This window comes from Ixodes scapularis, unplaced genomic scaffold (genome assembly GCF_016920785.2).
Source record: "Ixodes scapularis isolate PalLabHiFi unplaced genomic scaffold, ASM1692078v2 PGA_scaffold2__306_contigs__length_199485367, whole genome shotgun sequence".
NCBI lineage: Eukaryota > Metazoa > Arthropoda > Arachnida > Ixodida > Ixodidae > Ixodes > Ixodes scapularis.
In genome coordinates this window covers 158,980,159-159,007,839 of record NW_024609857.1, presented here as the reverse complement: position 1 = coordinate 159,007,839, position 27,681 = coordinate 158,980,159, and the positions used below count along the sequence as shown (strand labels likewise).

General features: G+C 43.4%; 1 protein-coding gene across 1 annotated transcript in view; it reads left to right on the top strand.

Annotated features, from left to right (window-relative positions):
• Positions 1-27,681, top strand: part of LOC8029617 (brefeldin A-inhibited guanine nucleotide-exchange protein 3) — a 174,526-nt gene that overhangs the window by 6,270 nt on the left and 140,575 nt on the right. Inside the window, exons 8-17 of the mRNA XM_040206181.2 lie at positions 937-1,098; positions 4,497-4,629; positions 5,017-5,114; positions 5,851-6,035; positions 9,098-9,642; positions 12,904-13,171; positions 15,622-15,803; positions 20,077-20,239; positions 23,394-23,501; positions 25,130-25,348. Coding sequence (XP_040062115.1) covers positions 937-1,098; positions 4,497-4,629; positions 5,017-5,114; positions 5,851-6,035; positions 9,098-9,642; positions 12,904-13,171; positions 15,622-15,803; positions 20,077-20,239; positions 23,394-23,501; positions 25,130-25,348 — 2,063 coding nt within the window. The remainder of the gene's footprint in view (positions 1-936; positions 1,099-4,496; positions 4,630-5,016; positions 5,115-5,850; positions 6,036-9,097; positions 9,643-12,903; positions 13,172-15,621; positions 15,804-20,076; positions 20,240-23,393; positions 23,502-25,129; positions 25,349-27,681) is intronic.

The window sequence follows — 27,681 nt, the reverse complement described above, 5'->3', positions numbered from 1 at the left end:
CCTGGATCCCGAATATCGAGATTATTTTTCAATTCGGTGCATGATGGCTGCAGAAAATAATTTTGAAAGTACCGCCGGAGACCCTCCTTCCCAGAGTGGGACGCGCACTATTGCTACAGTCTAACCTCGTTATTTCAAACCCTCTCAATTCAAACTTTTAGATAATTCAAACTAACATGCGGGTCCCATCCTATGCGTCTCTATAGGAGGAAACTCCTGGCAATTCAAACTTTGCTGTATTCAAACAAATTTTCGGTACCCCTCTAGTTTGAATTAACGAGAATCGACTGTATTTTCAGAAAGGTCAACAAAAGACGTCACCACTGGTGTCAGTGCGGGGGAATATACCTTGCAAGCTTCCAAATGCACGAGCGACACACGCTTTGCGGCCGAAGGATATGAGTATGACGTAACGACTGGTCGTGATTTTTTGTGTTTTCTCTTGTGTAGTCACATCTTCAGGGAAAATGGTTGTGACATTCAGATTCACGGGATAAAACACTCTAGAATTCACCTCTAACTCGTTTTTTTAAGAACCTCTTCAGTTTTCCCTTATATCAGTTGTGCTTAGAGTATCGACTTTCACTCTTCCATATTCTTTTGTGAGCATTGCCAGTTGCCTGGTGCAGACCGGGCACAATTGGCGATAGTTACGATACGAAAATACGACTTCTGAAACTCTAGACATGCATTCTGTAAGCTCCAACAATATTGTTCCGCTCCGTCACAGACCGTTCCAACAGTCTCGGAGGACAAAAAAGAGTTTCCTGCAATTGCAGACAAAGTTTAAGATAACTGGCAGCAATGATTTCAAGCAATAAGATGGGTGAAGTTAAGTTATTCAGAAGCATAGCTTACTTAAAGGCTCTAGTTGAGACTATAGCTTGCATGCATAGTCGTATGCATGTCCTTACCAGTACTGGCTCACGTTCCCAGGCAACAGCTCTGTCCGCGGCTTGTTGGGTGCCTGGGCTCGCCACTCAAGGACAAGAACATAGTTTCGGCCCAGCGCTTCGAGAAAGGGGAGATGGGCAGGGGCTCCGGCTGCCTGGCCACTGCGCCCTCCTGCCAGGGGGACGAGGCCAAGCTGGTGTACGGGTGCGTGGTCCTATTGCGAGGGTTGTGTTTGGGCATGCCTGCATGCATCTCATTCCGTTTTTCGTGCTTATGCCAGTGCCACTTTTTTTGCCAGATGTTTGTTAGGAGGTGTATGTCTGTGTGCAAATTTTTTCTTAGTATGATTGAGTTTTGTTGAGGCATTTGTGAAACAAGAGCATATGACTAGCCCTTTCAGCATATATTCACTGGTCTTCACAGTCTCATTTTGCTTTCTTCAGTATTTTATTAAGTTTCAGAGTTTGACTATAGTTGGTACATTATGCATTGCAAATGATTAAAGGCTCTAATTAACTTGGTGCTTCATCTGTTGTGCCTTTGCAAATTTAAATTCATCAGTCAACTAAAAGTTAGGCGCGAACAAGCTGGTGGGGGGTTAAACATTTGACTAAAAACCCCGAGACTGGGACGAGAAGAGACGGACAGACACAAAGTCTCAAAACAGCTCTGGCAGAAGCAAACAGAGTCATTCGATTCAGTCTGTAATCATTGTTGAACACAGTGCTAATACCACATCTGTTCCCAATGGATTTAAGATTATTCAAAATTTGGTGAAACGAATGGAAAAACCACGCGCTTTGTGGGTTTAAGAACACTATGGCACTTATTCTTGACGGAGACGAGAAACAATAACTGATTGATAACGTAATCATGAGGGGACCCAGCGGCTTTAAAACGGTCAAGCGGACGCTTGATGGCAGACCCAATAATGTGGGAACATGATTTTTTCAGAGTACTATTGACTAGGTTGCGAATAATGCCATCCTTTACATATGTTTGAGTGACAGCTGTAAAATGATAGAAGAGGTTTTGCAGTTGGCTTGCCGTATTCTCAGCAAAAGCTAGGCGGTTGTTTCAGCTGTAGATCTAAAAATTGTAAGCTACCCTCCTCTGGTCTATCTACAGAAAACTTTAATTCTGGAGAACTTTCACAAGCAGCCTTTTCAAGTGATGCCTGTAACTTGGAATCGGTACTGCGGATCAAAGGTCGTCAACGTATCGCTTTACAAGAACGTCGCTAGGAGAACGGTTCCGGATGATATCATGCAGTTTTAGATCTAGATAACTTCAATACATTTCTGACAAAATTGGAGCAACTGCCGAACCAATGCATATTCCATGTTTCTGAATAAAATCTCGATTGTTGTGTTGAACCACAGCTGCTTGTAAATATAGCAAGAATCCTTAGGAAGTCAGATACCCCAATCCCTGACTGTGACTGGAATCTACCAAGATTGTTTTCAAGAAACTTACCTACGCGTTCAAGTAACGTCTTTGGTTCTAACGAGTAATGTAGGTCTTTGACGTCCATAGAGAATAGAGCGCAATGCTTCCCATGAGAAGGCTGTAATATGAGCAACAAAGGGTTAACAGACTTCCGACATCCAAAACACTTGGGGTCTTCTGAAGAGAGGACGACACCAGTTTTTCCCAAGTGCCATTCTCATTTCCCACAACTCGAAAATGAAGGTCCACCTTTAGAATCAAGAAAAACTTGATTCTAAAAGTGTCTCTTGAAGTTACATTTATTTTGGAAACCAAGGACGGAAATTCACTGTCCACGCAATTGGTATGGATGTAACATTGAAGTCCTTTTTAACAATTGCCATTGCGTGGAGAGGGGTGAACAGTCAAACTTCGTAACGATGAGTGCAGTCCACAGATTTTCGCTGAGATGGTTCGTAGTCCTTAGTCGTTCCCTGGATGGCACTTTCCCCGAATACGGCAAGCCAACTGCAAAACCTCCTACCATTTCACAGTTGTCACTCAAAACATCTAAAGGCTGGCGTTATTTGTAATCTAGTCAATAATGCTCTGAAAAAAATCATGTCCCCACTTTATTGAATCTGCTCTCAAGCACCTGTTTCACCGTTTTAAAGCCAATCGGTACCCTCATGAGTATGTTTTCAACCAGTTGTTTCTTGTCTCTGTTAAGAAAAATTGCCAAAGTGTTCTTAAACCGACAAAGCGTGTGTTTCTTCCGTTTTTTCACCAAATTTTCATATAATCTTAGATCCATTGGGAACAGATATGGTATTAGCACTGTGTTAAACAATGATTACAGACTGAATCGAATGACTCTGTTTGCTTCCGCCAGAGCTGGTTTGAGACTTTGTGTTTGTCCGTCCCTTCTCGTCTCAGTTTCGGGGTTTTAGTCAAATGTTTAAATTCATTATTTGTCCCTATTTCGCAATATGTGCTTTTTTTTCTTCCCTTGTCAGTTAGCATGGACATTTCAATGGTTGCACAAGGATATCTGTTCCAAGTGGGGCTGCGGGGAGTCACTACAGGTTTGCTGGAGTCGAATAAGCCAAACTTATTCTGCATTGGCTTTATAGCTGCTGGGTCGCTACTTACCGTATTTATTCGAATATAAGGCGAGGTTTTTTTCCAAAATTCGTAGTCTCAAAGTCATACCCCGCCTTATATTCGAAGCTCAGTATAGCAATATGATGATTTTTTTTCTTTGTCTTGGGTCCTTCAACTGCCCCCTCGCCATATAAATCATGACCGCCTTATATTCAAATAAATACGGTATCTCTTTATGTGTGCAAATGTTTGCAACACTTTCTTCATATATCTTGAGGTGCATTTGCTCACTTGACTCTCACGACCTTGGTGTTGTTGAAAACTGGTAGAGTAAACCCGCTTATTATTTCCTTGGTTTTGTTCTCTTGCGCTTCGTGCCCGTGATGCCGCAGGGACTCGGTTTGAGGAGATCTGCTCTATGATAGCATTGATGACATTGGGAAAGTGTTCTATGGTGCAACACTGCAATGCATACTGTCAAGCTGTTTTAGCAGAAAGGGCCACGAGCCAAGGAAATCCTACTTGCAGGATTACAGTGACCTTTAGGCAGGGTGTCTTGAGGTCATGAATATCTTCTGGTTGTGCGTGTTGTCGATAAAATAGAAATTTTCAGAGGTACTAGTAAGCCAGGCATTGTCTTCATGTTTACCGTGATATACCGAGAATGCGCCCATGTCACAGTAAATGCTTACCCGCTACTTTTTAAATGTTGGAGACGTAAGCAAAGGACGTATAAAGTACCCACCCGAGATTTCTGAGTACTCGTAGCTAACCTAGATGCTCCTGCGTGTCAGCTGCTTAGTGAGATGTGCCTGTGCAATACAATGAAGCTTGGCGCGGGTGCACCGGTGCTAAGCAGTAAAGCCCAGCCCACCTCGTGCCCTTTTCACATGCTTACGATCTAACAAGCACACATCGCGCAGTTTTTAAGATTGTCTGCAACCCTTGGGTGGGCGCTTGCTCAGTATATTATAGTAATTCCTGGGCTCTGGAAATCGAGTGACTGCACATCATTAGCTGTATGTCACATTTGCACCCAGTTTAACCTTGTAATTGGCACTTCCGACCAGCATTGCTGTGGAGCTGGTCAAGGTGGTCGGAGCTGTGGGCGCACTTCGGCCTGTGCTAGGGTCCCTGTTTCATCGTATGCTGCTCTACCCTCTGCCGCAGCATTGCCTCGAACCACTCAAGTTTGTCAAGGAGGTTTGTATAAGCTGTAGCGCCCCATAACACATGCTTCACCATTTGCACAATTTCAACAAATTAATTTTCTTTTTAAGGCCCATTGAGGTACCTGGATTGAAAGAATAAATCTGGAGCTTTTGCATGAGTATTGTGGTGAATGCTTCCTGGTCTTCCCAAATAAGTTATTCTTGCGTGCTTTGCAGTATGTTCGAGCTAGTTCCAGTTGGGTGAATTATTTTGATAACGAGAATCAAGAATGGTTTTGATAGAGGTCCTAATCTGCACGAGACATATTTGTCATCTTGAAATTCTTGATTGGCTTGTACTATGAAGGAGACACGATTTTAAGGTGATACAGGGCAAAAACAGAGGGGCTGTTTTTTGGTTTTTTTTGTGGGCATTCAGATGCTGAAGAATCCTGAACAGCTGCTCCAGTTTGCTGGCCCTCCCCTGTGGGAGGACACAAAGAATCCAAGGCTTAGTGACCTGGATCTGCTGAAAATGTAAGTAGTCTTGTACTTCCAATTATGAGCAAAATGAAATGATAGCTTGGTAGTGATTAAAGAAAACTTTTGAAGAGATTATATACTAACCTCTCTGCTTCAGATCTCTCAAGATTTCTAAGATTTCTAAGCTGAGAAAAACAAAATTTTAAATATACGGTAATTGGAACCCAAAAGGGCATTGTGGATCTCAGAATCTCTATGTTCCTTCTGTCCCCACTTCCTCAAGTTAAAATATACTCACCTGCATCTTTGGTTTAGAGTTTAGCATTTAAATACAGTTTTTATTTGTATTGACTGAGTAGTTCTCAACCGCTGATGTGTTGGGGGCTTCTTCTGGGAATTGGTGGAAGAGATGGGGGAACCCCACCCACGAAGTGTGAGGGGTTGGGGCATATATTTACAGTGGCAGAAGGGTAAAGTTGAAAACTAATTGGAGTCAAACCAACTTTAAAGCTTTTAAATGGAGAAATAGTCAGCTTTTCATTTCGGCGTGCATGCTTTGGTCTATTTAGCTTTGGGGGACAGCCAGCATCAATAAGAAAAATTAGCAGTCCTGCGCATTATTCCTCAGTACAGTCAGAAGCAATAGCTGCGATACGTCACGGCGAAGTCGTTGGGCACCGGCCTCACATTCACGCACCGTGAGGTGCGTGACGGTGCGTGAACAAAAGCGTTCAGAAGAAAATAAACATCTGCCACACACAGAAATGCATGGTTTCCTTCTCGTGTCCAGAGTTGTGGATGGTCTCGGGGAGTGCTGCCACAGCAACGACCCCAACGTGTGCTACGTAAGCGTGGAGTGCGTCGTCGCTCTGCTCACCAGCCTCGAAACGCTCATCTCTGGTGCCAGGATCTCGGAGGAGATGGCAGAACGCATTAACACCACTTATCCAACGCTCCAGAGTGCAGATTATGTCGGTAAGTTCCTTTCTCATGCACGGGAAGATGCATTTTGGTTGACTTACTTGCCGTTTAGGAAAGCTATATTAAATTTTAGAGAAGGCCTGCCAGATGTAATAACCATAAAATGAAACATTGAAAATCACTTCAGTATTTTTTTAAGGGGCTGGTTTAAGTTGGTTTAAGTTGGTTTAAGCCTCGAAAGATAAGGCTTTGAATATATTTATAATGCTGTTAACAGCGCTGTCCTTAACACAGCTACCTTAGAACTAACGAAGAAATATACTTATATGGTAAATTGCATTGAAAATGGTAATCAAAACTGTTTTTAATACCAGTGTGTGGTTTCTGACTTGTTTATTATGGATCTAACATGATCCACCCATACACGGCCTAAAAATCCATAAATTAGTAGAACCCCATTGTTATGTTCTTGGCTGGCACGTTTTCATAGTTTGGTTTATGAATGCTGGTTTCGTTGAACAAGCAGTAGGTTTACAAATTACCCGTTCGGGCAAGCACGACCTTGGAGTAGGGTTGAAGGATTTAGGCTTTTGCAGTAGCCCATTTATCTTTCCACCTCTTTCTTTAATGTGCATGCACTCTTCTGCTGTGGTGTTCGATTTTCCTGGCTTCATTAGTTTCATTTCGCGTAAAGTTTGGAATTAGTCATGTGCGAATAGTGGATTTTGAGTTTGCAGCAAATTCGGCTCGAATTGTGGTTTTTGATGAATATTTTCGAATTAAATATCAAATAGTTTGAAACGGAAATTCAGCTCCTCTCATGAAGGTTGTTTCCAACCTTCCACTTGTCCACTTCTAATCAGTTAATTTTAAATGTAAGCTATATATGAACTCTGGAATGTAAACGACAAAATTGTTGCAGCTATCATGATCGAGGGGATCTACAGATCTGTTGCTATATGCAAATATTCTTTCTTCAATCTCAAATTAAAATTTCATTAAAAAAATTGCAAGCGACCACACACAGTGCTGCGATTGACAGCGGTAGCTGCTGCATTGTGGACAGGAGATTTGCCTTCAGGCAGTGTGCTGTACAATATTTGCAATGGGCTCTTTGCTTTCAGTGGAATCGATGTAGGAGACGTGTGAGTGGATGTGTGCTTCGGTGGACTGATTGTCCGAGGTGTTGGATGTTTTGGAAAAGAACACAGATGTGCTTTTCTGTTTTTCTGCTGAAACATACCTTTAGAACGGGGGTGCCTGTGACCGCGACTTTAGTGGAAGAAGCGAAAGTGTGTACTGTAGAGGAGCAGAGAGCGTACAAAAACGGAACCTGGGCGGTGGCACTTGGGAGGCGAGGGGGCGTGTCTGCACAGCACGACTACGTGGGTATTTTGAAATGGCGGCTGCTGGTGGGGGGGTAGGGGGGGAGAAGGGGGGGAGGGGAAGGAAAAGCATCGCCGATGGGTTTATGGATGTGGGAGGAACAATGGGGAGGTGGAGAGCGCTCGCTCCGTGTTCACATAAGATTTTCAAAGCAGTGGCAGCCTACAGGGGGGAAGGGAACACCGGAGGGGGCGAGAGAGAGAGTCTTGCGGCGGTTGGTGTGTATGTGTGAGGGTGTGGGGAATGATGGGAAGGGAGAGAACAGCACCTCTGCTGTAAAATGCCTCCGCTGTAAAAAGAAATTGAAAAGCACAAATGATGATAAGGTCAATTGTCAAGGCATCGCTGCCTAACACTGTTGTAATTGCGGCGGATTATCCCCGTTAAATGCGCTAGTCCCTGAGCGCCCTGCACTGCGGCGAAGCCATACCCGTGAAGCCCGCGAGCGCCACAAGTATTGCTTCACTGCTGTGCACAGGTGCTCGGCAATCAGCGCTTACAAAAGTGCAAACTAACAACTAATTTGTTTTCTAAGCGAATATCGAATATTGTATTATTCAAAACTACTATTAGAAAACTCAAATATTCTCGCAATACTAGAATTCGGAGTTCACAATCACGCGTTGCGACGTCGGACTTGACTGCTATGTGCCGGCGCGCGAGTCGCGCTTGACTGTTTCACACCAGCGTGCTAGGAGCAATGGCTAGTCTGGGGGAGCATTTCGATTAGCTCGATGGGCTTGGAAATTCATACCTGCTCTTATAGGTTGCCATTTTTTTTTGCTATGATTAGAGATTGACCCCTAATATTAAACAGTTTTGTTGAGCTATATTTGAATAAGTAGGGTAGTTTTTCTTAGCCAGGATTGTTCTTTATGTGAAATAAATTGCTATGTGAGAATTGCTTCCCGTCTTATTAATAGGCCCGAAAAGTGTTATCGCTTTTTAAATTTTCCCGGATCACATGCCTGTTTACCGTGGTCTCTTGAAAAGGGTATTGTCAGGGTTCCTTTCACTCTTCCTCTTCTTTGTGATAAGAAAGAGAAAGGATTGTTGCATCTTTTTCTTGCAAGAAAAAAAGAAAGGGTACAGCTTTGATGGCGTATAATGTATTGAAGCGAGAAGCTTATACAAATAATTTGTAGATTTTTAGACTCTGCAAAGAGGATAAATCATGCTTAAGCTGTAAATAAAAGAAGAAACTAAAAATAACTGGACATCTAAATATTTAAGTCTTGCGGAAATTTACTGAAGAATTTTATCACCATTGCGTTTTTACATTTTTAGCACTCTAAAGCATGGGTTCTTAGGAACCCAGGAGTTCCCCAGAGTACTTTCAGAGGGCCCCCATGTGCTCCCAAATTTCCTCGGTCATCCCTGCCCTCAAGTGAAGTTTTTATCCAGTTCAAGCACTGTTTTAGAAGATCTGAGTAAGTCGTTGATGTGGGATTATGTACCAGACATCCCCTAGTATGTGCACATGATTTTTTACAAGCTCTATAGGCTTCATCACTTTCTTTTTATTAATGACGAAACCAGGAGGTGTTTCTCAGCTATCCATTAGGAGAGATGAGCATTACTCGAGATTAAAGAGTTTGATAACCCCTCTCCTAAAGCAAGCATATCTGTCCAAATGAAGCAATTTAACCGTATCTGCTAAACCCTTGTGTCTTGTTTTTGCAATGTAGTTCTTCAGATAATTTGCGCTAATTTTTGTTTTCGCTTCCAAGGTGCGTCCTTCTTGCTAGAAAAATCGGCAAGGGTTGGATTCACCAATGGCTGGCAGCCCTCGAGCACAGAGAAGGGCACGTTCCCAGTGTCTTCCCACACTCTGCTCTCAAACCTGGAGCGTGTGATTCTCGAGAGGCACAAGGACAACTGCCTGCCACGGGACGAGAGCCCTCCGCGGAGTAGCCCAGTGGAACGGGCGCTCGAAGCATGCGAGGAGTTTGACATGGAGTCCCTAGACAGTGTGCCGAGAGCGTCCAATGAAAAGGAGATGGACATCGAGGCGTCGGGGAAGGAAGAGGAAGAATTGGACAGGGACGTGGATAAAGAGAACACCGATCCTGAGCATCCCGGTGAATGTCCCGAGCATCCTGAAAATCTTGGTGATACCCTCGATCCTGGAGGGACCAATGCCACTGAAGCAGATGAAAACGCTGTTGAAGAACCTTCTGAAGGAAATGACCCGATTCAGCCTGATGAAGAAGAGTTTGTTCAGAGCCGAAACGATGAAGATTTGGATGCGGCAGAAAGTCTAGATGCGGAGATGGTGAGTTTATTGTGTTTTTTCGAGGGCTTATAAACATTCTGCTGGCTCTATCCGAAGCGTTACCAACCCTCAACTTTTTTTTGAGACTCTAGATACTTCTGTGCCTGACATTGTATGAACATTGCTGTTGTTTTCCTCGCTGCTATTGCCAACTATAATGTGAGTTGTTTGTTGTACAAGGAGATATTTGTTTCTGCTATATCACACAGGCAACCTTTTCATGATACAACCCTACTAGATTGTTACAAATTACAAATTCGAAAAATGATAACCATAGAAGGCCTGCATTGTCTCTCTGTGTTAAAAGACAACAACCTAGAGGAACAATGCAGACCCTCCATGGTGTTGTCTTTAGAGTGTACCAATCACGTTTGCTAGTTTTTAGGGTTGTGTGGATATTCAGAATTTCTATTAGTAGTGTCAAGTAATACACCCTTCAATATTCGCTGCGAGATGAACTTTAGTATTCATATTTTTCGAAGTGTTGATCATGGCGGGTTAGCCCCTCTGAGCTCGCTTCTTAGTGAGCACGAATGCACTGCGGAGAAGCAACACCTTCGGAAGAGAGGGCTGCGGGTGTTGCTTCTCTGCAGTGCACCGGTACTGGGTAAGAAGCCCACAGCTATCAACCCTTGCAAAAGTATGAATATCGCAATTGCGTGCTTGGGAGAAAAGTGTACTATTAAAGCGAGATGGTGAACGCATGCGCCCCGTGTATTTCAAAAGAAACAAAACTTTGTGAATGTTTATACCTACGTTGCAGTAAATTTTTCAAAATTTAGCTGTGACTGTTATGCAAGGGTGCATGTTTGTTAGGCAGAGATGCCCTGACGACCCCCGTTCATTTCAAATGCAGGGTTGAAAAAAGAATATCTGCATATAGCAAGATTTTTAAATCCACTCAATTAGGTATATCTGGGCATCTCTATAGCTTTAATATTAAGCTAAATTCATTGTTTACTTGCCATCCCAAGGCATCGGACTTTATGAGGTCACAGTCCATAAATATACCATAGAATACCGTGCATCCGCCCATTCCACACTAAGTGCCCATTCCCAAATTTGTACAATCTGAGAAAATGCGCACAATACATTTATATGTAAAATTTATGACCAGACAAGCACCCATCCCCCATTTTTTCGTGATTATCTCTAAATTTTGAGTGGGTGCTTGCCCGGTATTATACGATAGCCGAATTAAAATTACCTTATAAATGGACAACTGGAAGCTTGGGATTAACCTTCACAGGTTTATTTGGGTTTTGTGTAAGCCGGGTGCATCAGTAGTGAAAGGCTTGGAGAAACTATTTCATGTGTGTATTCAGAAATATTTGGCCAAAACCACTATTCGCTTTGAATTCGCTTTGAACTCAAAATACACTATTCGCACATGACCACTGCATTGGAATTTCGCTAAAACAAAGCGACAAGTGTGATGTTGGCATTTAGCTCAAGTTATGTTAGTTATGTCTTTTTGTTTGTGTTTTCATTCTTCTAAATAACTCTTCATCTTCTGTTATTACCGACAGAGGCCAATGTGTTATTCAAACAACCAACAAAACATATATGATGTTAAAGTGTATATTTGTTTCTCAAGATATTTTGAGCCTTTGACTTGTGTATTTATATTCTTCACCACCAAAATGATTTATGTGTAAATAGTCGATTTTGAGTTTGAAACGAATTCGAAGTGAATAGTGGTTTTGGCCAAATATTTTCGAATTGAATATCAAATAGGATCTCCAAGCCTTTTACCACCGTGCCCCATGCCTAAACGAAAATTCTGCTGTACTCATAAAGGCTGTTCCCAACCTTCCACATGTCCACTTCTAAGCTCAGTTAAATTTAACATAGTTATATTTATGAATTGTCGTGTAGAAATGGCAAAATTATTGCAGCTATTCTAACCGAGGGGATTTATAAGTCTGCTAATGCTATATGTTAATATTTTTTATTCAGTTTAAAATTCGACAAAAAAAACAAGAAGAAGAAAATGCATGAACGATGAGCACGGGCTGTCAAGTTAGGTCGCAGTTAGCCCCGTTGTGATTAACTGCGATCAACACTTCCGAAGTGTTGATCGCGACAAGTTAGCGTCGGACCAACTTGCTGCGATCAACAGTTAGAAAAGTATGAATATCGCAGTTCATTTCGAAGTGAACATCGAATAGTGTGTTATTCGAATCTACTATATTAGAAAATTTGAATATTCACACTACATTAGCCAGAACATTATGATCACCCGTGTAACACAACATTTATCCACTTTTGGCACTCAAAACAGTTGCAACCCATCTTGGCATGGATTCTACAAGTACTTTGTCAGTGCCTTGATTAAGAATGTACCAGATTTGTAAGCACAGGTCACACAATTTTTGTAGATTGCGACAAGGTGCTTTCTAAGCTCCGAGCTGGCGCCCTATCACATCCCAGATCTGCTCAATAGGACTTATATCTGACAGGTTATGTAGTCAGGGCATCAGCTGGAATTTATCATCATGTTCTTCAATCCACTGTAGCACAATTCTTGCCTAGTGACATGGAGCATTGCCCTGTTGAAAGATTCTGGTTCTGGTGGGGAGGACAAGCAACAAAAAGGTGTAACTGGTCAGCAGTGATCTTGACATCACAGTCTGCTCTTTGTCAGAGTCACTTAAATCAGCAACTTTTCCAATTACACGCACACATAGCCGACAAAATATCTCTCTATCCCTGGTAGCCATTATCTGCCATCAGCATCAGAAGATGGTAGATAGCACGGATGGCTCATCAGCTACGTGTGCTCATTCCCATGATGTAGTGGTGGCCATAATGTTTTGGCTGACCAGTGTATGTGTAATTTTAAATTGATTGTTACACTTCACACCTGTTATGAGCATAAATCTCAGGTATAATACACTTTCACAACTGAACTATTTGAAATGTATCATCTTGTTCCCAAACTGCTACGCTTGCTACATTTTCGGTTTATAGTAAATTGACCCATGGTGCTATCGTGTTCAATGAACGACACCATTAGCATGGAGATGGTGCCCTTTATGGGGTGCCAGAAAAGTAGTATCGAAGACAGGTTTTGAGCCATGAGATATAAACAATAAATAGTGGTGTCTGTGTGTGTATACTTACTGCTGCTGTCACTAAATGAGTCTAGACTATCTTTAGTCTCCAGCGATGCAGTGGGTTTTCAGTGTCTTCTTTTCACCCTACCTACTACCATCCGGCATGAAGATGAGAATACTTTTTTGTTTCTTCTGCCTGCAGTCGGAGAAAGACTTTGGAGAGGAGCCGGACGATATGCATGTTGTCCACGAGAAGGCATCTGAGCCGCTGATGAAGGATGCCAACCGGAGCGAGAGAGAGCGCCTCGAGAGGTTCTTCGAATCTAACGACAAGTTTGCAGAGCGTGAGCGGAAGACGGCCCGGGAGTTTGTCGGACGCCTCTCTGAGTTCCTGCCTCGCCTACTCCACATCCGCAGCTCCATTGAAGCTGACCAGGACCTTCAACAGTTTGCCAGCGACTACTCCGAAGGTGACTTCAATTGTTTTGATTATCTAGTTATCTATACCTGTGAGGTCAAAGCAGGAGTGGACGATTGCGATACAATTGGCACATCCGTCACTAGTATAAAACAGCAAAATTTGTTCGTGCATCCTCCTCATTCATACTATATATTAATAAGCTGCACACAGCAATATCTTTTTTGCCAAAATTTTATGAAGGAGGGGTAATTGATGACTTTTAAATGCATTTATAGATTTATACTACTTATACAATACACAGTACAATGTAGTGACTGTAGATATATTAAAACATTTCAGCAATGTTTTTTTCCCATTTATTTCTCATTCGTCTGATTGTTTGCTTTATGTTCTTCACATTTCATGAAACTGAATGTCTTACCTTTATAAACCTTAGATTGAACAAAATAAAATGCTATTTACTGGCAGTCTTGATGTTATTTTTAAGAAAGTAGTAAGTTTGTGTAAATATTTGAAATTTCGAATAGTAGTTTTGAATAGTATGATATTCAGTATTCTTTTCAAGGTTAACTGTAATATTCATGCTTTTCGAAGTGTTGATAATGGTGAATTAAGGCCTGTTCCCACACTTGCGCCTTTTTAGGACCGGAGAGACTAACAACTGGTTTTTAAGTCTTTCGTGATGGCTTACAACAGGCTCCGCATCCGCAGTGGCACAGCCGTTCATAAGCCGTCACAAGAGGGTTAAATACCTGTCGTGTCAAAGTCGATTGTAGTCAAATGCAAGTGGAGGAGGAAGACCGAGGAGGAGGAAGACCTGCAGAGTTGATACTGTAATCCCGTGAACCTTGCTTTGCCGGAGCACAGCCGCGTGCTCAGGAGAAATAGCAGACCTTCCAAGTAGGATGCTGCATGCACACGCCTGGTGTATAGGAAGTAAAACTGTATGGTGCACGTTAAAGACCCCAGGCTAGCGGTTCAGCTGAGAGACAAGTTGTCCGTTGAGGCAGACTAACTTCAGACTGTGTAGACATACATACACCCCCAATTGAAGAAAAAACAAGAATGAAAACTACATGTTAATATCTATTGTTAAAATATTTTCAAGATTAAGGTGTGGCTATTCTGCCAGATTATATGTTAGGCAGCTGTGTCCTAACAAGCTGCAATCATCATTTGTGTGTGTGTGTTTTTTTTTTTTTTAATTTGGAATTGAAGAAAGAATATTTGCATATAGCAAGAAGATTTATAAATTCCTTTAATTAGGCTGGGCATCTTTATAGGTTTAGTTTTATGTCAGATTTGTTGTTACTTATCACCTCAATGTAGGCATTAGAATTTTTGAGTCTACAGTTCATAAATATAGTTATAGCTAATTTTGCATAGAATTGGACAAGTGGAAGCTTGGGAACAACCTTCATGATTTCAGCTGGCTTTTCGTTGGAGCATAGGGCAGCAGTAGTGAAAAGTTTTGAGAAAGGTGCAGCGACTATTCAATATTTGACTAAAAATATTTGACTATAACCACTTCCCTCTTTGAATTTGGTTCAGACTAAAATTTCACTTCTTGCCCATGCTTAGTAAGTAGTATAATATAAAAGCCATATTTAATATACTGCATTGTGCCATTTTATAAGAAGGGCAAAGGTATCATTGAGCAAAGGGTCTGTTTCTTGTGTTAACAATGCCTTAAAGAAGCACTAAAATTAGTCACCTTTTTGTCTAACTAGAGAAGCAACTCAATAAGACTCCTTAAACGAGGCAAATATCTAGAAATAAATGTGTTTGGGCATTCCACCTCCCTATAAAATAATATAATTCAGGAGGAGAATACTATCTCTCGACTTTCTCAATAACGCTAGAGAGGAAAGATGGAGCCTCTCCTGGCACGTACGCTATGCCACCTCGAGTCATGCTTGATGCGCGCAGCCAGGAATTGGTGCTCGCTGCTCCCGAGGTGACTGGAGACATTCCCGATGACCCCGAGGACATTAGAGCTCTCTGCCGGCAGGCCTCAAGTGTGTTTCCATAAACCTCTGCCCTATCCCCCCCCCCCCCCCCCCCACCCCCCTTTTTCCGTCTGTTTGTATTCATCCGATTTTCACACCATTACGTCATTGCCATCTGTACATATTCATGATTGTTCAACCTTGCATTGTGTGGCATCGCAGATCTCTAGGGTATGGGCCATCGGCCTTTCTACGGCGTCATGGCTGTCCTGAGCCAGAGTAAATATTATTATTATTATTATTATTCTGACCAATTTTAGTTGCTTATGTGGAAACGGAAAGAACATATCCAGACTATTCGGATGGACGGATGGAGAGATGTTAACAACTGGGCCCTTTATAACGAGCGATAGCTTGCATCACTTAGCCTGGCCCAGCCTCCTAGCCACCCAACATTCTTCCTGCCAATGGCATAATCTTATGTAGTGTTTGCTGATAGGTGAAGAAAGTTTTATTGAACAAAGCTCAGGTTCTGTTTCTTCAATTCCAGCGCTGTGGCAGCAACAGCAGCAGCATTCTGGTCCTTCTGGGTCGGAGGACGGCCCACACCACATCACAATCGTGAATGCTGATGGAATCTACCTGGCCACATACTCTGCCCTGCTGCTCGACCTGAAGCTCATCCACAGTGGCTATTACCAGGGGCTCTCCACTGACGTCCCGTTGACTGAGGTAAGCCTTTTTGGAAAGACGGTGAAGTTGCCCTGGAGCCTGCATTGAATGTTACGTCGTACAAAAGCTGGTCTTGTAAAGACTTCATAATGCAAGTAATTTTGAGTTTCCTGACCTAGAACTCATCACATTTGACGCTGAAGATCTGTGTCCTATCAGAGACGGGCGGAGCACAAAGGTGCTTTACCACATATTAACCCTTTCACTGCCACTACCAAAATAACTCGTTGACCCCCCTCCCCCCCCCCCCTTCCCCCCCGCGCACTCCCTGCTTTTCCCAATTACCGTAAAATTTTGTAAGCGTGCCCTCCCCTGAGAAATCACTCATCCCGTTGACCCGATGTCTGACAGGAATCGTGACAAGCGGATTTGCAACAGGTACTCGCGTTTTGTCTGCGACCTCCACGCGTAATATTGGTTCCCATCACACGTGAATTCGTAGTGAGTTCCTGTGTTTTTTGTCTGTGATCTGCGCGTGCAATATCTGTTCCCGTGGCAAGCAAGTATAGCCAATTTACGCGAGTTTATTGCTTCATGGAAACATGAATCTGCGGCATCCACGGTCTGCGGTATTCTTTCTTGTGCCACACGGGATTTTGTAGTGAATTCTCGCATGTTTATAGCGTTGTGAAACGCGAATTTGCCATGTCTGTGATCTGCGGTATCAGCTCTCTTTCCAAGTGGTTTGTGGTGGGTTGTATTTATCATAAATTTTTAGGGGCGAAGCTCTTTAGGGTCTAGCCTTGTCCGCCCGGCATCCGTGCTCACATCGATTGCCATTCCATCTGTCTTCTTAAAAAAAGAAAAAAATGTTTGCGCAGTCGACAGGATATCGAACCTGTGCGGGGATATCCCAGTGGATTTCTAGTCAATCGCCTTAACCACTCGGCCACGACTGCGGGACGAGTAAGGGGCTCTGAGATGTGGTAGTAACTCAAGAGCTAGGGATGGCATGGATGGAACGTTGCATGTAGCCGCTCAACGTCTATACAGGAGAGGGCGCTGCGGTCAAATGCGTATATAATCGCATTAAAGTTTGCATGCATTGGCTCAACGTTTCTAGACGAGAGTGCACTGCGGTCAAATGCTCAAATCCCGTATATAACCACGTTCTATACCACATTCTCTTTCTGATGAGGATGAAAACGAAGGAAAAGCTCGGCATGCTGCGGCTCAACGTCTACGCAACAACAAGCTGCTCCGGAGGCCAGGGCGCGAGAAGCTGCTGTAAATCGGTATCATTAGCACCACCAGAGCTTTGCCCCAATCAACATCATTCAGCATGTGGAGATGCGGTAATTTTTTGATACAGTTTTGCTGTCTCATCCCAAAAGATAGCCCACTTTATGCCTTTCACCATTTATCTCTTTACTTGGAATGAATGCCCTTACGGGATTTTATGGTATACTTGTTTTGCGCTTTAAGCTCACTCCCTGCCACTTTCGAGATTTTTTGGTTAATTTGAAGGTTAATTTTTAGGCAACAAGTGGATTGCATTTTTCTTCCTCCGCTTCGTCTCAGCAGTGCAGCCATGGCGCATCAGCGTGGCACGTGCGCCCGCTTTTTGACGGACAAAATAATTTATGAACTTTTGATCATCTCTGACTTTGTTGAAAGCGATAACAATGAAGCAGCTTATGGTATCTAAGTGGCTTGTTCACGCGGGATGTCATGGACGCAATTGTTGAGCCGACAGACCTTTTTGAGTGCCAAGTACTTGTTTCATTTACGTCGGCGAACTGGTCCCATATTCACCAGTGGAAAGACGCGACTGCAGGTGATTCTACATATTTCTGGCTTTCATAATGCTGATACCACAAGCAAGGAAGAGCACCATTGCTGAGTTACTAGCATGAAATGTTCGCTGAACCAACCTGTGGAAAGAAACCAGGAGGAAGTAAAAAGCATTAAAAAAAATGAAAAAAAAAAATTTAGAGCCGTTCCACTTCACGTGAAGATGGAGGACCAGCTAAGCTGTTATCTTTACAGCGTCTTCGACGATGCCTAGAGGATGACATCTAGGATGACCTCATTGACGACTTCTTGGACGACCTCAGAAACGACGCCTAGAGGACGACGCCTAGAGGATGACGTCTAGGACGACGTCTAGGACGACCTCAAGGATGACTTCTAGGACGACCTCGAGGACGACGCCTAGGATGACCTCAGGGACAACGTCTAGGGCGACCTCAAGGATGACCTCAAGGGTGATGTCTAGAACAACTTCTAGGACAACCTCGAGGACAACGTCTAGGATGACCTCAAGGACAACTTCTAGGACGACCTCGAGGACGACCTTGAGGACATCTAGGACGACCTCGAGGACAACCTCAAGGACTACATCTAGACGACCTCGAGGACAAGTTCTAGGGTGACACATAAGGAAATTCAGCCCTTCCACTCTGGTGAAAAACAGAGTGGAAAGGCTGGAAAGGTGTCTGCCATCTATGAGCGACGGCGGCAACCAGACAACCGGCCTGCCGATTGTCTGGTTGTCGCCGTCTTTCACAGGTGGCGGTAGCTGTCTTGAGTTTTGTGTCGACATTTGTTTGTCCACGGACACGATACAGGGGAAACTAGCCCTTAACAGCTCCGCTGTAAAAAACGGCAGTGAAAGGGTTAAGCAGGGGACCTTGCAATTCTTGTTTTACCATAATATGGTGTTTGTGACAAGCTCATTGAGTAAAATTAAACTATGCTTTGTGAAGAAAATTCTACAGATGGAAGAGAATAGTGCTCACCCCAATTCTATTTTGAAGTTCACAACTAATTTTTAAAGCATATTTGGAAATATTCTAAAGCATTTATTCACATCTAAAAATTTTGTAATACCATAATTTCATTCGAAGGTTGACTTAGATTCACCGATGTATAAATGTGGGCATTGAAAAGTTCTGAATACTTTCCCGTGTATACAGTGCAATCCACTTATAACGATACCACATAAAACGATGTACTGCTTATAACAATCAGTTTGTAGAGTTTCTAGACTAGAAATGGTTATAACTAGGGTTCGTAGTTTTCGGTTTAAACCGATAAAAAACGATAAAAGTACGCCGAAATCATTTTCAGAAATTTGGTTTTAACCGAGAAACGTCAGTTTGTAGGTTCGGCGTTTTCTGTTTAAACCGATAAAAGTATGGTGGGGGAGGGGGAGAGAGAGGGGAGGGCTTTGCAAGGTTTGACATTGTGCGATGCCTTCGTAATTGCCCTCTTCCAAGGTTCAACCTGCAACAAAAGAGGTCTTGGATTGGCCTTCGCGGGACATGTGTGTCCTTTCTGTGATCGGGCTTAGTGTGTCAAGTTCCCGGTCCTAAAAAAAAAGTTTGGATGTGGGCTAGTATAAGGTTTTTCGCTTCATGCACTTCAGAGGTCATCGAGGAAAGCCGTTAATACCTTTCTTAACACCCTCTCTCAAACTTCCCTGTGGTCGAAAACATAAATACAATGGATTTTATTTCTTTTTTTTTTTGCCATTCCACTGGTCATTGTACGGTCATCACCTCAGACGGTCACGTCGTCAGAATGGGAAGGAAAAAGAAGCGCGCTGAAGATTATGCCTGCGAATTCCCCGATTTTGAGGTGTGTCCTGACGAAAGTTGTAGCGAAGACGACGCTTGTATATGTGTCATTATTTTTTGAGTGATCACAAATATCACAGCTACAAGGATCATCTGATCCGGTGTCCGATTGTGTTTCTTTCATATTCACCGAAAAAAAACGGTAAACATTGTTGGGAATAAATATACACCGAAATAAACCGAAAATTGAATTTTAAAATAAACACCGAAAAAAGTACGCCGAATTTTGAAAAACTAAAAACCGAAAACGCGGAACCCTAGTTATAACGATTGAATTTTCGGGTTTTCTTATTATCGTTATAAGATGATTTCACTGTATATATACTTTCAATGAATAGTGTAGCATGTATTTTGTTGAATAACAGGAGCTGACTTGAGCCTTACCGCAATCTTATCCTGGGCCCCCTGGAGGGGAAGAACCTCTTGTCTTTCAAATTCAGCAATCTATCATAATATTTCCAGGATGCACCAGGATTAATGGTTTTATACTAACTTCAACATTTTGTTGTTTATCCTTGTCATGATGCTTGCAAGTCTTGGCATGCTTCTGACATGAGATTAGGCTACTCGAGTTATGTGCTCACTCACTTCTCAACATGGATTATTAAGAACACTGTGAATATATACCAGAAAAAAGCTTGTGGAAACCCTATTTTTGAACTGATATACGTCGACATACTTCTCGTCCCCAGGAGAAGTTTATAGAAGAAGTGCACGGCAGTGGAGTCCTGGTTTACCTCTCGGCGACGTGGCTTTCCGAGCTGTACCAGCAGGTGCTTCTACGCAGTTTGTTGGAGGGTGCTGGCTATGAACCTGACTCGAGGACAAATCACTCTCTCATTAACCTCCTCACTGGTACGTATAAATCCCCCTCTCTTTCTCTCTCACTTGTTTTTTTTTATGAAGCTTATTTTACTGTCTTGCTTTGGCCTGGGCAGAAACTGCATTTTATGTCAACTGTGTCACTTACGAAGAAACAGACTGAAAACAGGCTTTAGAGCCATGTTTTTTTTAAGGCCTCAAGTGTATACTATCAGGTGCTTGTTCGGCATTAATGAATTTCGGGTGTTTGAAGACTTTAGCATTCATTTTTCAGCTTCGGGATTTCTTCAAATCATATATTTTTACATAAAAACAATTAAAATAGAAAATTAACTTTGCATGTTTATTGTAGAATACCAAGAAGGCGTCCCCCAAATTGCGGCAAAAATCGGATGAAACGGAGGCATGGGCGCTTGTTCAGTTCGAACGACAAAAAAGAAGATGGCAGCCAATAGTAAAGATGAAATACTTTGCAGTATTATTTGTAAAAAAATAATGACAGAGAAAATGTGAACTGCACAGTATTTACAGCATTGAATATCTAGAAAGCTTTCGGTGACAAAGATCGAATCTTCACAGGTGCCAGTGAAAAAACAGAACAAATTAGTTGTTAGTTGTTTATACAGCAGGAGTTTAGTCTGCCAGGACATGGTGACATTGTTACCCACCGTATATAAGCACTTTAGCCAGTGCAGTACAATCGCTAGCCTGGCGTCTTTAACGTGCACCACGCAGTAGTGATACACGACCGCACGCCGGTACGATGCTCATCCAGATCGAAATGGGCAGGGGTGGGGATTGAACCCAGGACAGGTGTCTTGGTAAAATTACCGCAAAGACAAGGGAGGGAGAGCGGAGAGACAGGGGAGAGTCTCCACGTTCTTCCTCCCTTGTCTTTACGCTAATTTTACCAAGAGGTATATCCAACTAGCCCACCAGATGATTTTAATCTATTTACAGGCAAGTAATAATTTAAGCAAGACTTACAGGCATGTAGTTGTAATGAAAAAAAAAAAAATACAGGTGCCATGTATTTTTTATTGCTTGCCTGTAAATCTTAAAAACTAGAAAAAAAAAAAACTGGTCCTAAAATTTAAAGTAAAAAAGGAACACAAAAAAACAATTGTAGCCCAACAAAAATATTAGCGAAAGTGTCATGTTACTAGAAAGAAGTGCTCGGGGAGGGGGGGGGGGGGGTCTGAAACATTTGTCAAAAGTGTTTGCTTTCTTTTTCTTCTTTTTCGAGAGAACTGTCTCCCCCTCCCCCACCGTACTTTTATCGGTTTAAACAGACCGGGGACAATAAAAAAAGAAGAAAAAGTGGCACAAAGAGTGTGTGGTTGAATTGGGGGCCCATGAAACATAGGGGTGCAAGTTTTTTCTTACTTTCTTCTCATTCACTAAAGTCTGTCGGAGTAAATGCGAGAAAATTGTGCCAATGACATGGGGGAGCTGGTGCTTGATCTATATTTTTCATGATTTTCAAAGCCTGTAAAAGTCGATAGTGGGTGCTTGTACGAACATGGGCACTTTGTTGGTATTTTATGATAGGCGTTTTTGTTTCAACACATACAACTTGTGTTTTTATATTCTAGTGTCAGATATACATACCAGAAAAGACTTCTAGTAATATAAAAATGATTAAAAAAAATGACAATGTCATAAATTCTAAGAGACTTGGCATCTAAGCCTGTAAAAATCTAAGTTAGCAATATGCTGACAGCTATGTTGAGGCTTCCATGAGAGCTTTCTATTTTCGGTAAAAAAAATAAGCATTTGATTGCTAATAGTATTTGCTTTGCCACTGCAGCTTTATTTGTCTTGTCCGGCGTCCGTGCTCACATCGATTGCCATCCCATCTGTCTTCTTAAAAAAAGAAAAAATGCTTGCGCAGTCGACAGGATTCGAACCTGTGCGGGGAGACTTTCTAGTCCATCGCCTTAACCACTCGGCCACGACTGCGGGACGAGTAGGGGGCTCTGAGATGTGGTAGTAACTCAAGAGCTAGGGATGGCATGGATGAAACGTTGCATGTAGCCGCTCAATGTCTATACAGGAGAGGGCGCTGCGGTCAAATGCGTATATAATCGCGTTAAACTTTGCATGCATTGGCTCAACATTTATAGACGAGAGGGCGCTGCGGTCAAATGCTCAAATACGTATATAACCATGTTCCATACCACACATTCCCTATCAACGCAACCTGGAACTCAGCACTACCTATGAGCAGTAAAAAAAAATTGGCACCATCAGCACTACCTATGGATAAAATCAGTATCATCAGCACCATCAGAGCTTTGCCCCAATCAACATCATTCACCACGTGGAGATGCGGCCATTTTTTACCTTCAGGGGGTTCACAAAGCTGTTTAGGAGCCATGAATTTTACACTGTTTGACAAGCAATAAATGCATTTTCGTTCGTTTTACAGTTATTGTGTCATATTCCTATATTTTTAATTTTATTATTGATATGGAATCTGAACTAAAATGAAGAAAATGCATTTTCGTTCGTTGTTCATTTATTTTGTCATATTCCTATATGATTCAGTCCAATTTTATGAAAATATGCTGTTTGCAGATATGTGGTGAAACTATCTGTTACAAAAGGATACATGTCTGGCTGTAAAAACACCTGTAACTCCACAGGTCAATGAAGTTTCAGCCCACAAAAAATCAAACATCACGTCTACTGCTTTTATCTGGCATAATCATCTAAATGAAGCACCCTAAGCACAGTTTTCAGTGAAGCTGATCTAGATAATAGCGGTCAGCTTGCCGCAAAAAAGAGCAACATGCATAGGTGACTGCAAATATGGCAGTATTTAAAATATTTTAACATTAATTATTCTTTTTGGATTAATCTTTTTAAAACAAGGAAGTCCAGCAGGTTACAAATGCACGCTTCATACATGATTTAGATCACTGTTGAAGCTCTATTTGCATTATAAATACATAGCGCAAAAAAAAAATAAAAACAGAGAGATCAAGCTTATGGTGTAGTGACGTATACGTGAGGTATCAGGCCCACAGGTTAGGAATTCAGTTTTCAAGAACCTTTTCAAATTATTGTTTTTTTTGTGTACCGCCTAAACACATCTTATGCAGAAGTAAGTTTAGAAGAGGCGGATGCCAGCGCATTAATTGTTGTTCAAGCAAGCGATTGTGCCTGTTTGTGGTTTCTGCAGACATGGATGGTCTCGAAAGCGACCAACTGGGATCCCGGCAACTGTCGGACTACCGGAGACTGGAGCGGGCCAGTACCAACGTGGAGCTTACGCCGTCCATGCTGGCAGGTTAGACTGATTCCCACACATTGACTGGGAACTCACACTATCTAAAAATTGCATAATTTGATTTCCTGTTTCTGTCTTTGGTCTCGTTTTGGCCTCATATTGTGATTTCACCTTGCTCTTGTAATAAATATTGCAAAAGAAAAAACGTTTAGCCTTTCTACTTTTGTGAAGAAGGAAGGCCAGCGGAGCTGTACTCGATACACTGGCGCAACGCGCATGCGCGTGTTTCCGGCTTGTTCTCGTCCGACACGCCGCCGATCGTGGATACGTCTTCGGCGAACCAGAGTCGGTCGCACACGGCGCACGTGACGCGAAACGGGTAATCCACGAATTCCCTCTGGAACCTCGCCGTCGCGCCCGGGAACTGTTCAGCCGGCGTGGAGTGCAGTCATCGCCAGGCCTCGCGCTTGCGCTTGGCCTCCGTGGCATGATCGTCGTCTGTGGCATTGGCCTGCCGGCGCCCTTTACATCGCTGGTTCCTTCTCGGCGGAAACTTTTTAGGCGAGCGATGTGCTCTTCTTTGGCAAGTGAATCTGAAGCGCTCGACGCAGTGGAAGTTGAGGCGACAGCTGCTTTGCGGCGGTTACGGACCCGTTCGCATTGCTGCATATATCGCCACTCCTTCCGCAGCCAGTCTTCTTTCCCCGAAAGGCAGTGTAGCCGACCCATCCTAAGTCTAAACCGAAAAAGAGCGTAGGAAACAGCGCGCAAAACAGAAGAGGACAAAGTAACACAGGGGGGATCGGTGGCCGAGTGGGCTGAAGCGCACACCCAGCTCGACGCGCGTGGAGCGAAAGCTCGCGCTGCAGAACCCAGGGATCCTGGGTTCGAGCCCCACCCCTGCCCGTTTCGATCTGGATGAGCATCGTACCGGCGTGCGGTCGTGTATCACTACTGCGTGGTGCACGTTAAAGACCCCAGGCTAGCGGTTGTACTGCACTGGCTAAATTGCTCATCTACAGTGTAAACCAGTGTCGCCCCTACTGGCAGACCAACCTTACGCTGTATAAATCACTAAACGTCCAATTTGACTTTTTTGACTTTTGACAAAGTAACACACGTGACGAGTGCTGCGCTCATCACGTGTATTTCTTCTTCGCCCTTTTCTGTTCTTCGCGCTGTTTCCTACAATGAATTCCCACCAACGCACCCAACTATCCATTCTCCTATGATAGCCGGAAAGGTTGCTGCCATCTCCGAGCGACGGCGGCAACCAGACTGGTTGTGTGCTTGCCGCCGTCACTTATAGATGGCGGTAGCTGTCCAGGTAGGTTTGTGTCGACAGGCGTTTGATACCGGACACGATCCTGGGGAAGCTAGCCCTTAACAGCTCCGCTGTAAAAAAAAGACAGGCCATAGAAACAAGGAATATGCGTGACAAACAAGCTGGCTCATAGTTGAGGCTTTTTACAGCGAAGCTGTTTCTGGCTAGGATTTTGTGAATTTTTCGTGTCCAGTGACTAAAAACTCTACGCTCACACCACCGCACGCGCACGCCTTCCTCGTATAAAATATTTAAAGTAAATAACCAAAATATATGGTACATTGTGTTCGATTTGTTTCTCAGGGTGACTTCATAACAGACAAAAAGCCAAACAATCGAATTGATGGGTGTTTGACGACTGCAGGCATGAAGTTTGCCCGCCGTGTGCTCACCACGTGCTGGGACACGATGCTGGAGGTGCTTTGTGTTCTGCTGAACGGGACCAACTCGTGCGGTGTGGCCAGCTCCCTGGGACTGCTCCTGGGCACTGACGGGGCCAAGGAGGATCGCCGCAAGGCCCGGGAAGCTGTGGCTGACTGCCTGGACGGGCTGCAGAGGGCTGCCAAGCTTTACAACGTTCTTGGTGAGGCACGGTTCTGCAAAGGACGTTCGAGGTTGACCAGGACTTTAGTTCCTGAGAAATCGCCGAACAACTGTTGCATTATGAAACTTACAGAGGGCGTTAAAGTAATCCTTCTAGAATATCCAGTGCCTGGATCGACGTCTTTGAAGCACGTGCAGTAGTTCTAGCTAGGCTGTGGAGCAGTGGTGCATAATCGAATTTCTCGTGCGGGAGAAAGTAAGCCAGCCGAAGTTTTGCGAAGATTGCAAGCACAGCATGGGAAACAAACAGTATCATGGGTAAGAGTGAACGAATGGTGTCAATTGTGGCGCGAAGGTCGACAAATGAACCACACGGACACATTCATCTGACTACTGCCGCACAGCCCAATTATTTCCACGCCAAAGGCGTCAAGGAGCTTTTGGAATGATGGCGGTAATGTCTGGACGCCCACGGAGGATACTTTGAAAAACTGATGGGAAGTTCCGTGCTTGTCGGATTTTGCATTTTATTTCTAGGAATAAAAGTCTCGGTCAACTTTGAATCACCCTTGTAGATTTGCAAAGCTCTCATTTGGTTTTGTTTTCATGAAAATTTTTTTCAAGGATAGAAATATCTGTTTTTCTTATTCTTGTTTGCATTGCTCTTAACTGGCCTTCCGTTTTTTTGAGGAGGGAGGTCAAGGACAGGTATCTCCCAAAGGGTCTCAGAATGGCAGCGGTTGTTTTGCTAAAGGGACTATACCTATTACTTAACTTTGTGCATGCTCAAGAGGGAGTCATATAAACCGGGCACTGCACCGTATGACGCTCTCGGGTTTACATCTTCGAAGGCGTTAGCCGCGTCGGAGCCATGGTGTCCAGGACTCGCGTTCCATAATGGCGTGCTGTGCCTGTCGTCGGGCGCTTGTCACTGCCTCGATTTGCGCGAGAGAGAGCTGGGCAGGTCAGCCAATCAAGTAGCACTGAAAGACGCCCTGAAAGGGTACATGGGCTGATCCAGCTTTGACGACAGGGAGGCCCGAGCCAAGCTGGGCCTTGAGCAGAACACTGAGGCTTCACTCAAACTGACATTAAGGAAGGCCTGCCTAGATAGGCCTTTCTTAATGTCTGTCGCAGAAAAGTGCCTACTGCTTACTCCAATTCAGTAGCAGGAGGTAGAATTTGGAATGCAGTGTTTCCTCAAAATGAGCTACAGCCACTTTTTATGGTCCTGGGCGTTGCTTGGGGTCTCGGGAAATAACGGCCCCGGCACCTTTTTTTTGCGAGTCTGCCTATAATGTGGCAAAATGAGTGGTAAAAAGAAAACAACTAACTATACTGTAATATATTGAGTTGTTGCCCACCCCCCTGCCACCTGAAATTCATAAAAAAAGTGGAGTGGGACATGTCTCGGTGGGTAAGCACAAAAAGTTTAGAAAAAGCTAAGAAAAAGCCAATTTTTCTGTACATATCTAGCGTGGCTGCACAAGACATACGTTTAACTCATAACTCAAATTAGTTTGTGTTATGCAAGAAATGCTTGTGAAAGAATGTTTTACTATTGCAAAGTCTGTTGCTTGCATATGCGCGATGAACACCGCCGATTGGCATACAGAACGAATGTTTGTTTCATGAAAGGATGTTTCTAACTCTGCTAAAATCTCTTCATTAGTAAAAAAAAAAAAAACAAGCACAACGAGTGAGTGAGCGAGCGGGCGAACGAAAGAAACGACGAAGAGCAATGCTGGGGAAGTGGGAAAACCAGGGATCGCGTTGGCAAATACCTTGGCTTCGAGCCAAGTAGGTTTCTTTCTCAATCGCAAGGAGCAACCTGTTGCCCAGCTTTTTTGTTTGGTGCATACATGCTTGCGTACATGTGTGCATCCGTGTGCGGCGTGCTATCAACATGGGTTGAGGCGGTGTTGGTGCGGGGTGTGGGCGACATCACGAACACTGAGCTTGAAATGGGACGCTCTGCAAATGTCTGTGTGTGGTGTTCCAGCAAATCTTTATATATCCGTTGACTTTGTCTGAAACATAGCACAACCTTACCAACCGTGGTCGCGACGTTCCAGAAGAAGCAGTGGGTTCGTGGTGACCTTACTTCGGTGGAAACGGACTTTGACCTTACACTCTGCGGTTACATTCCAGGCACGGTGATTCCAGGATAGGGTGCGTTTGCTGACCTCGCGATCCCTGAATGGGTTACTACTTCTGTTATCTCAATCAATCAACCTTTATTTAGTTTGAAAGGACAAACTAGGGTGCAAGAAAAAAGCAGTTTATACTGCTTGACGAGCCTCACCACTCTTTACAATTCAGTAGGGAAAAAAACACACATATAGCACTGTGCAACATATAATTATGTATTTA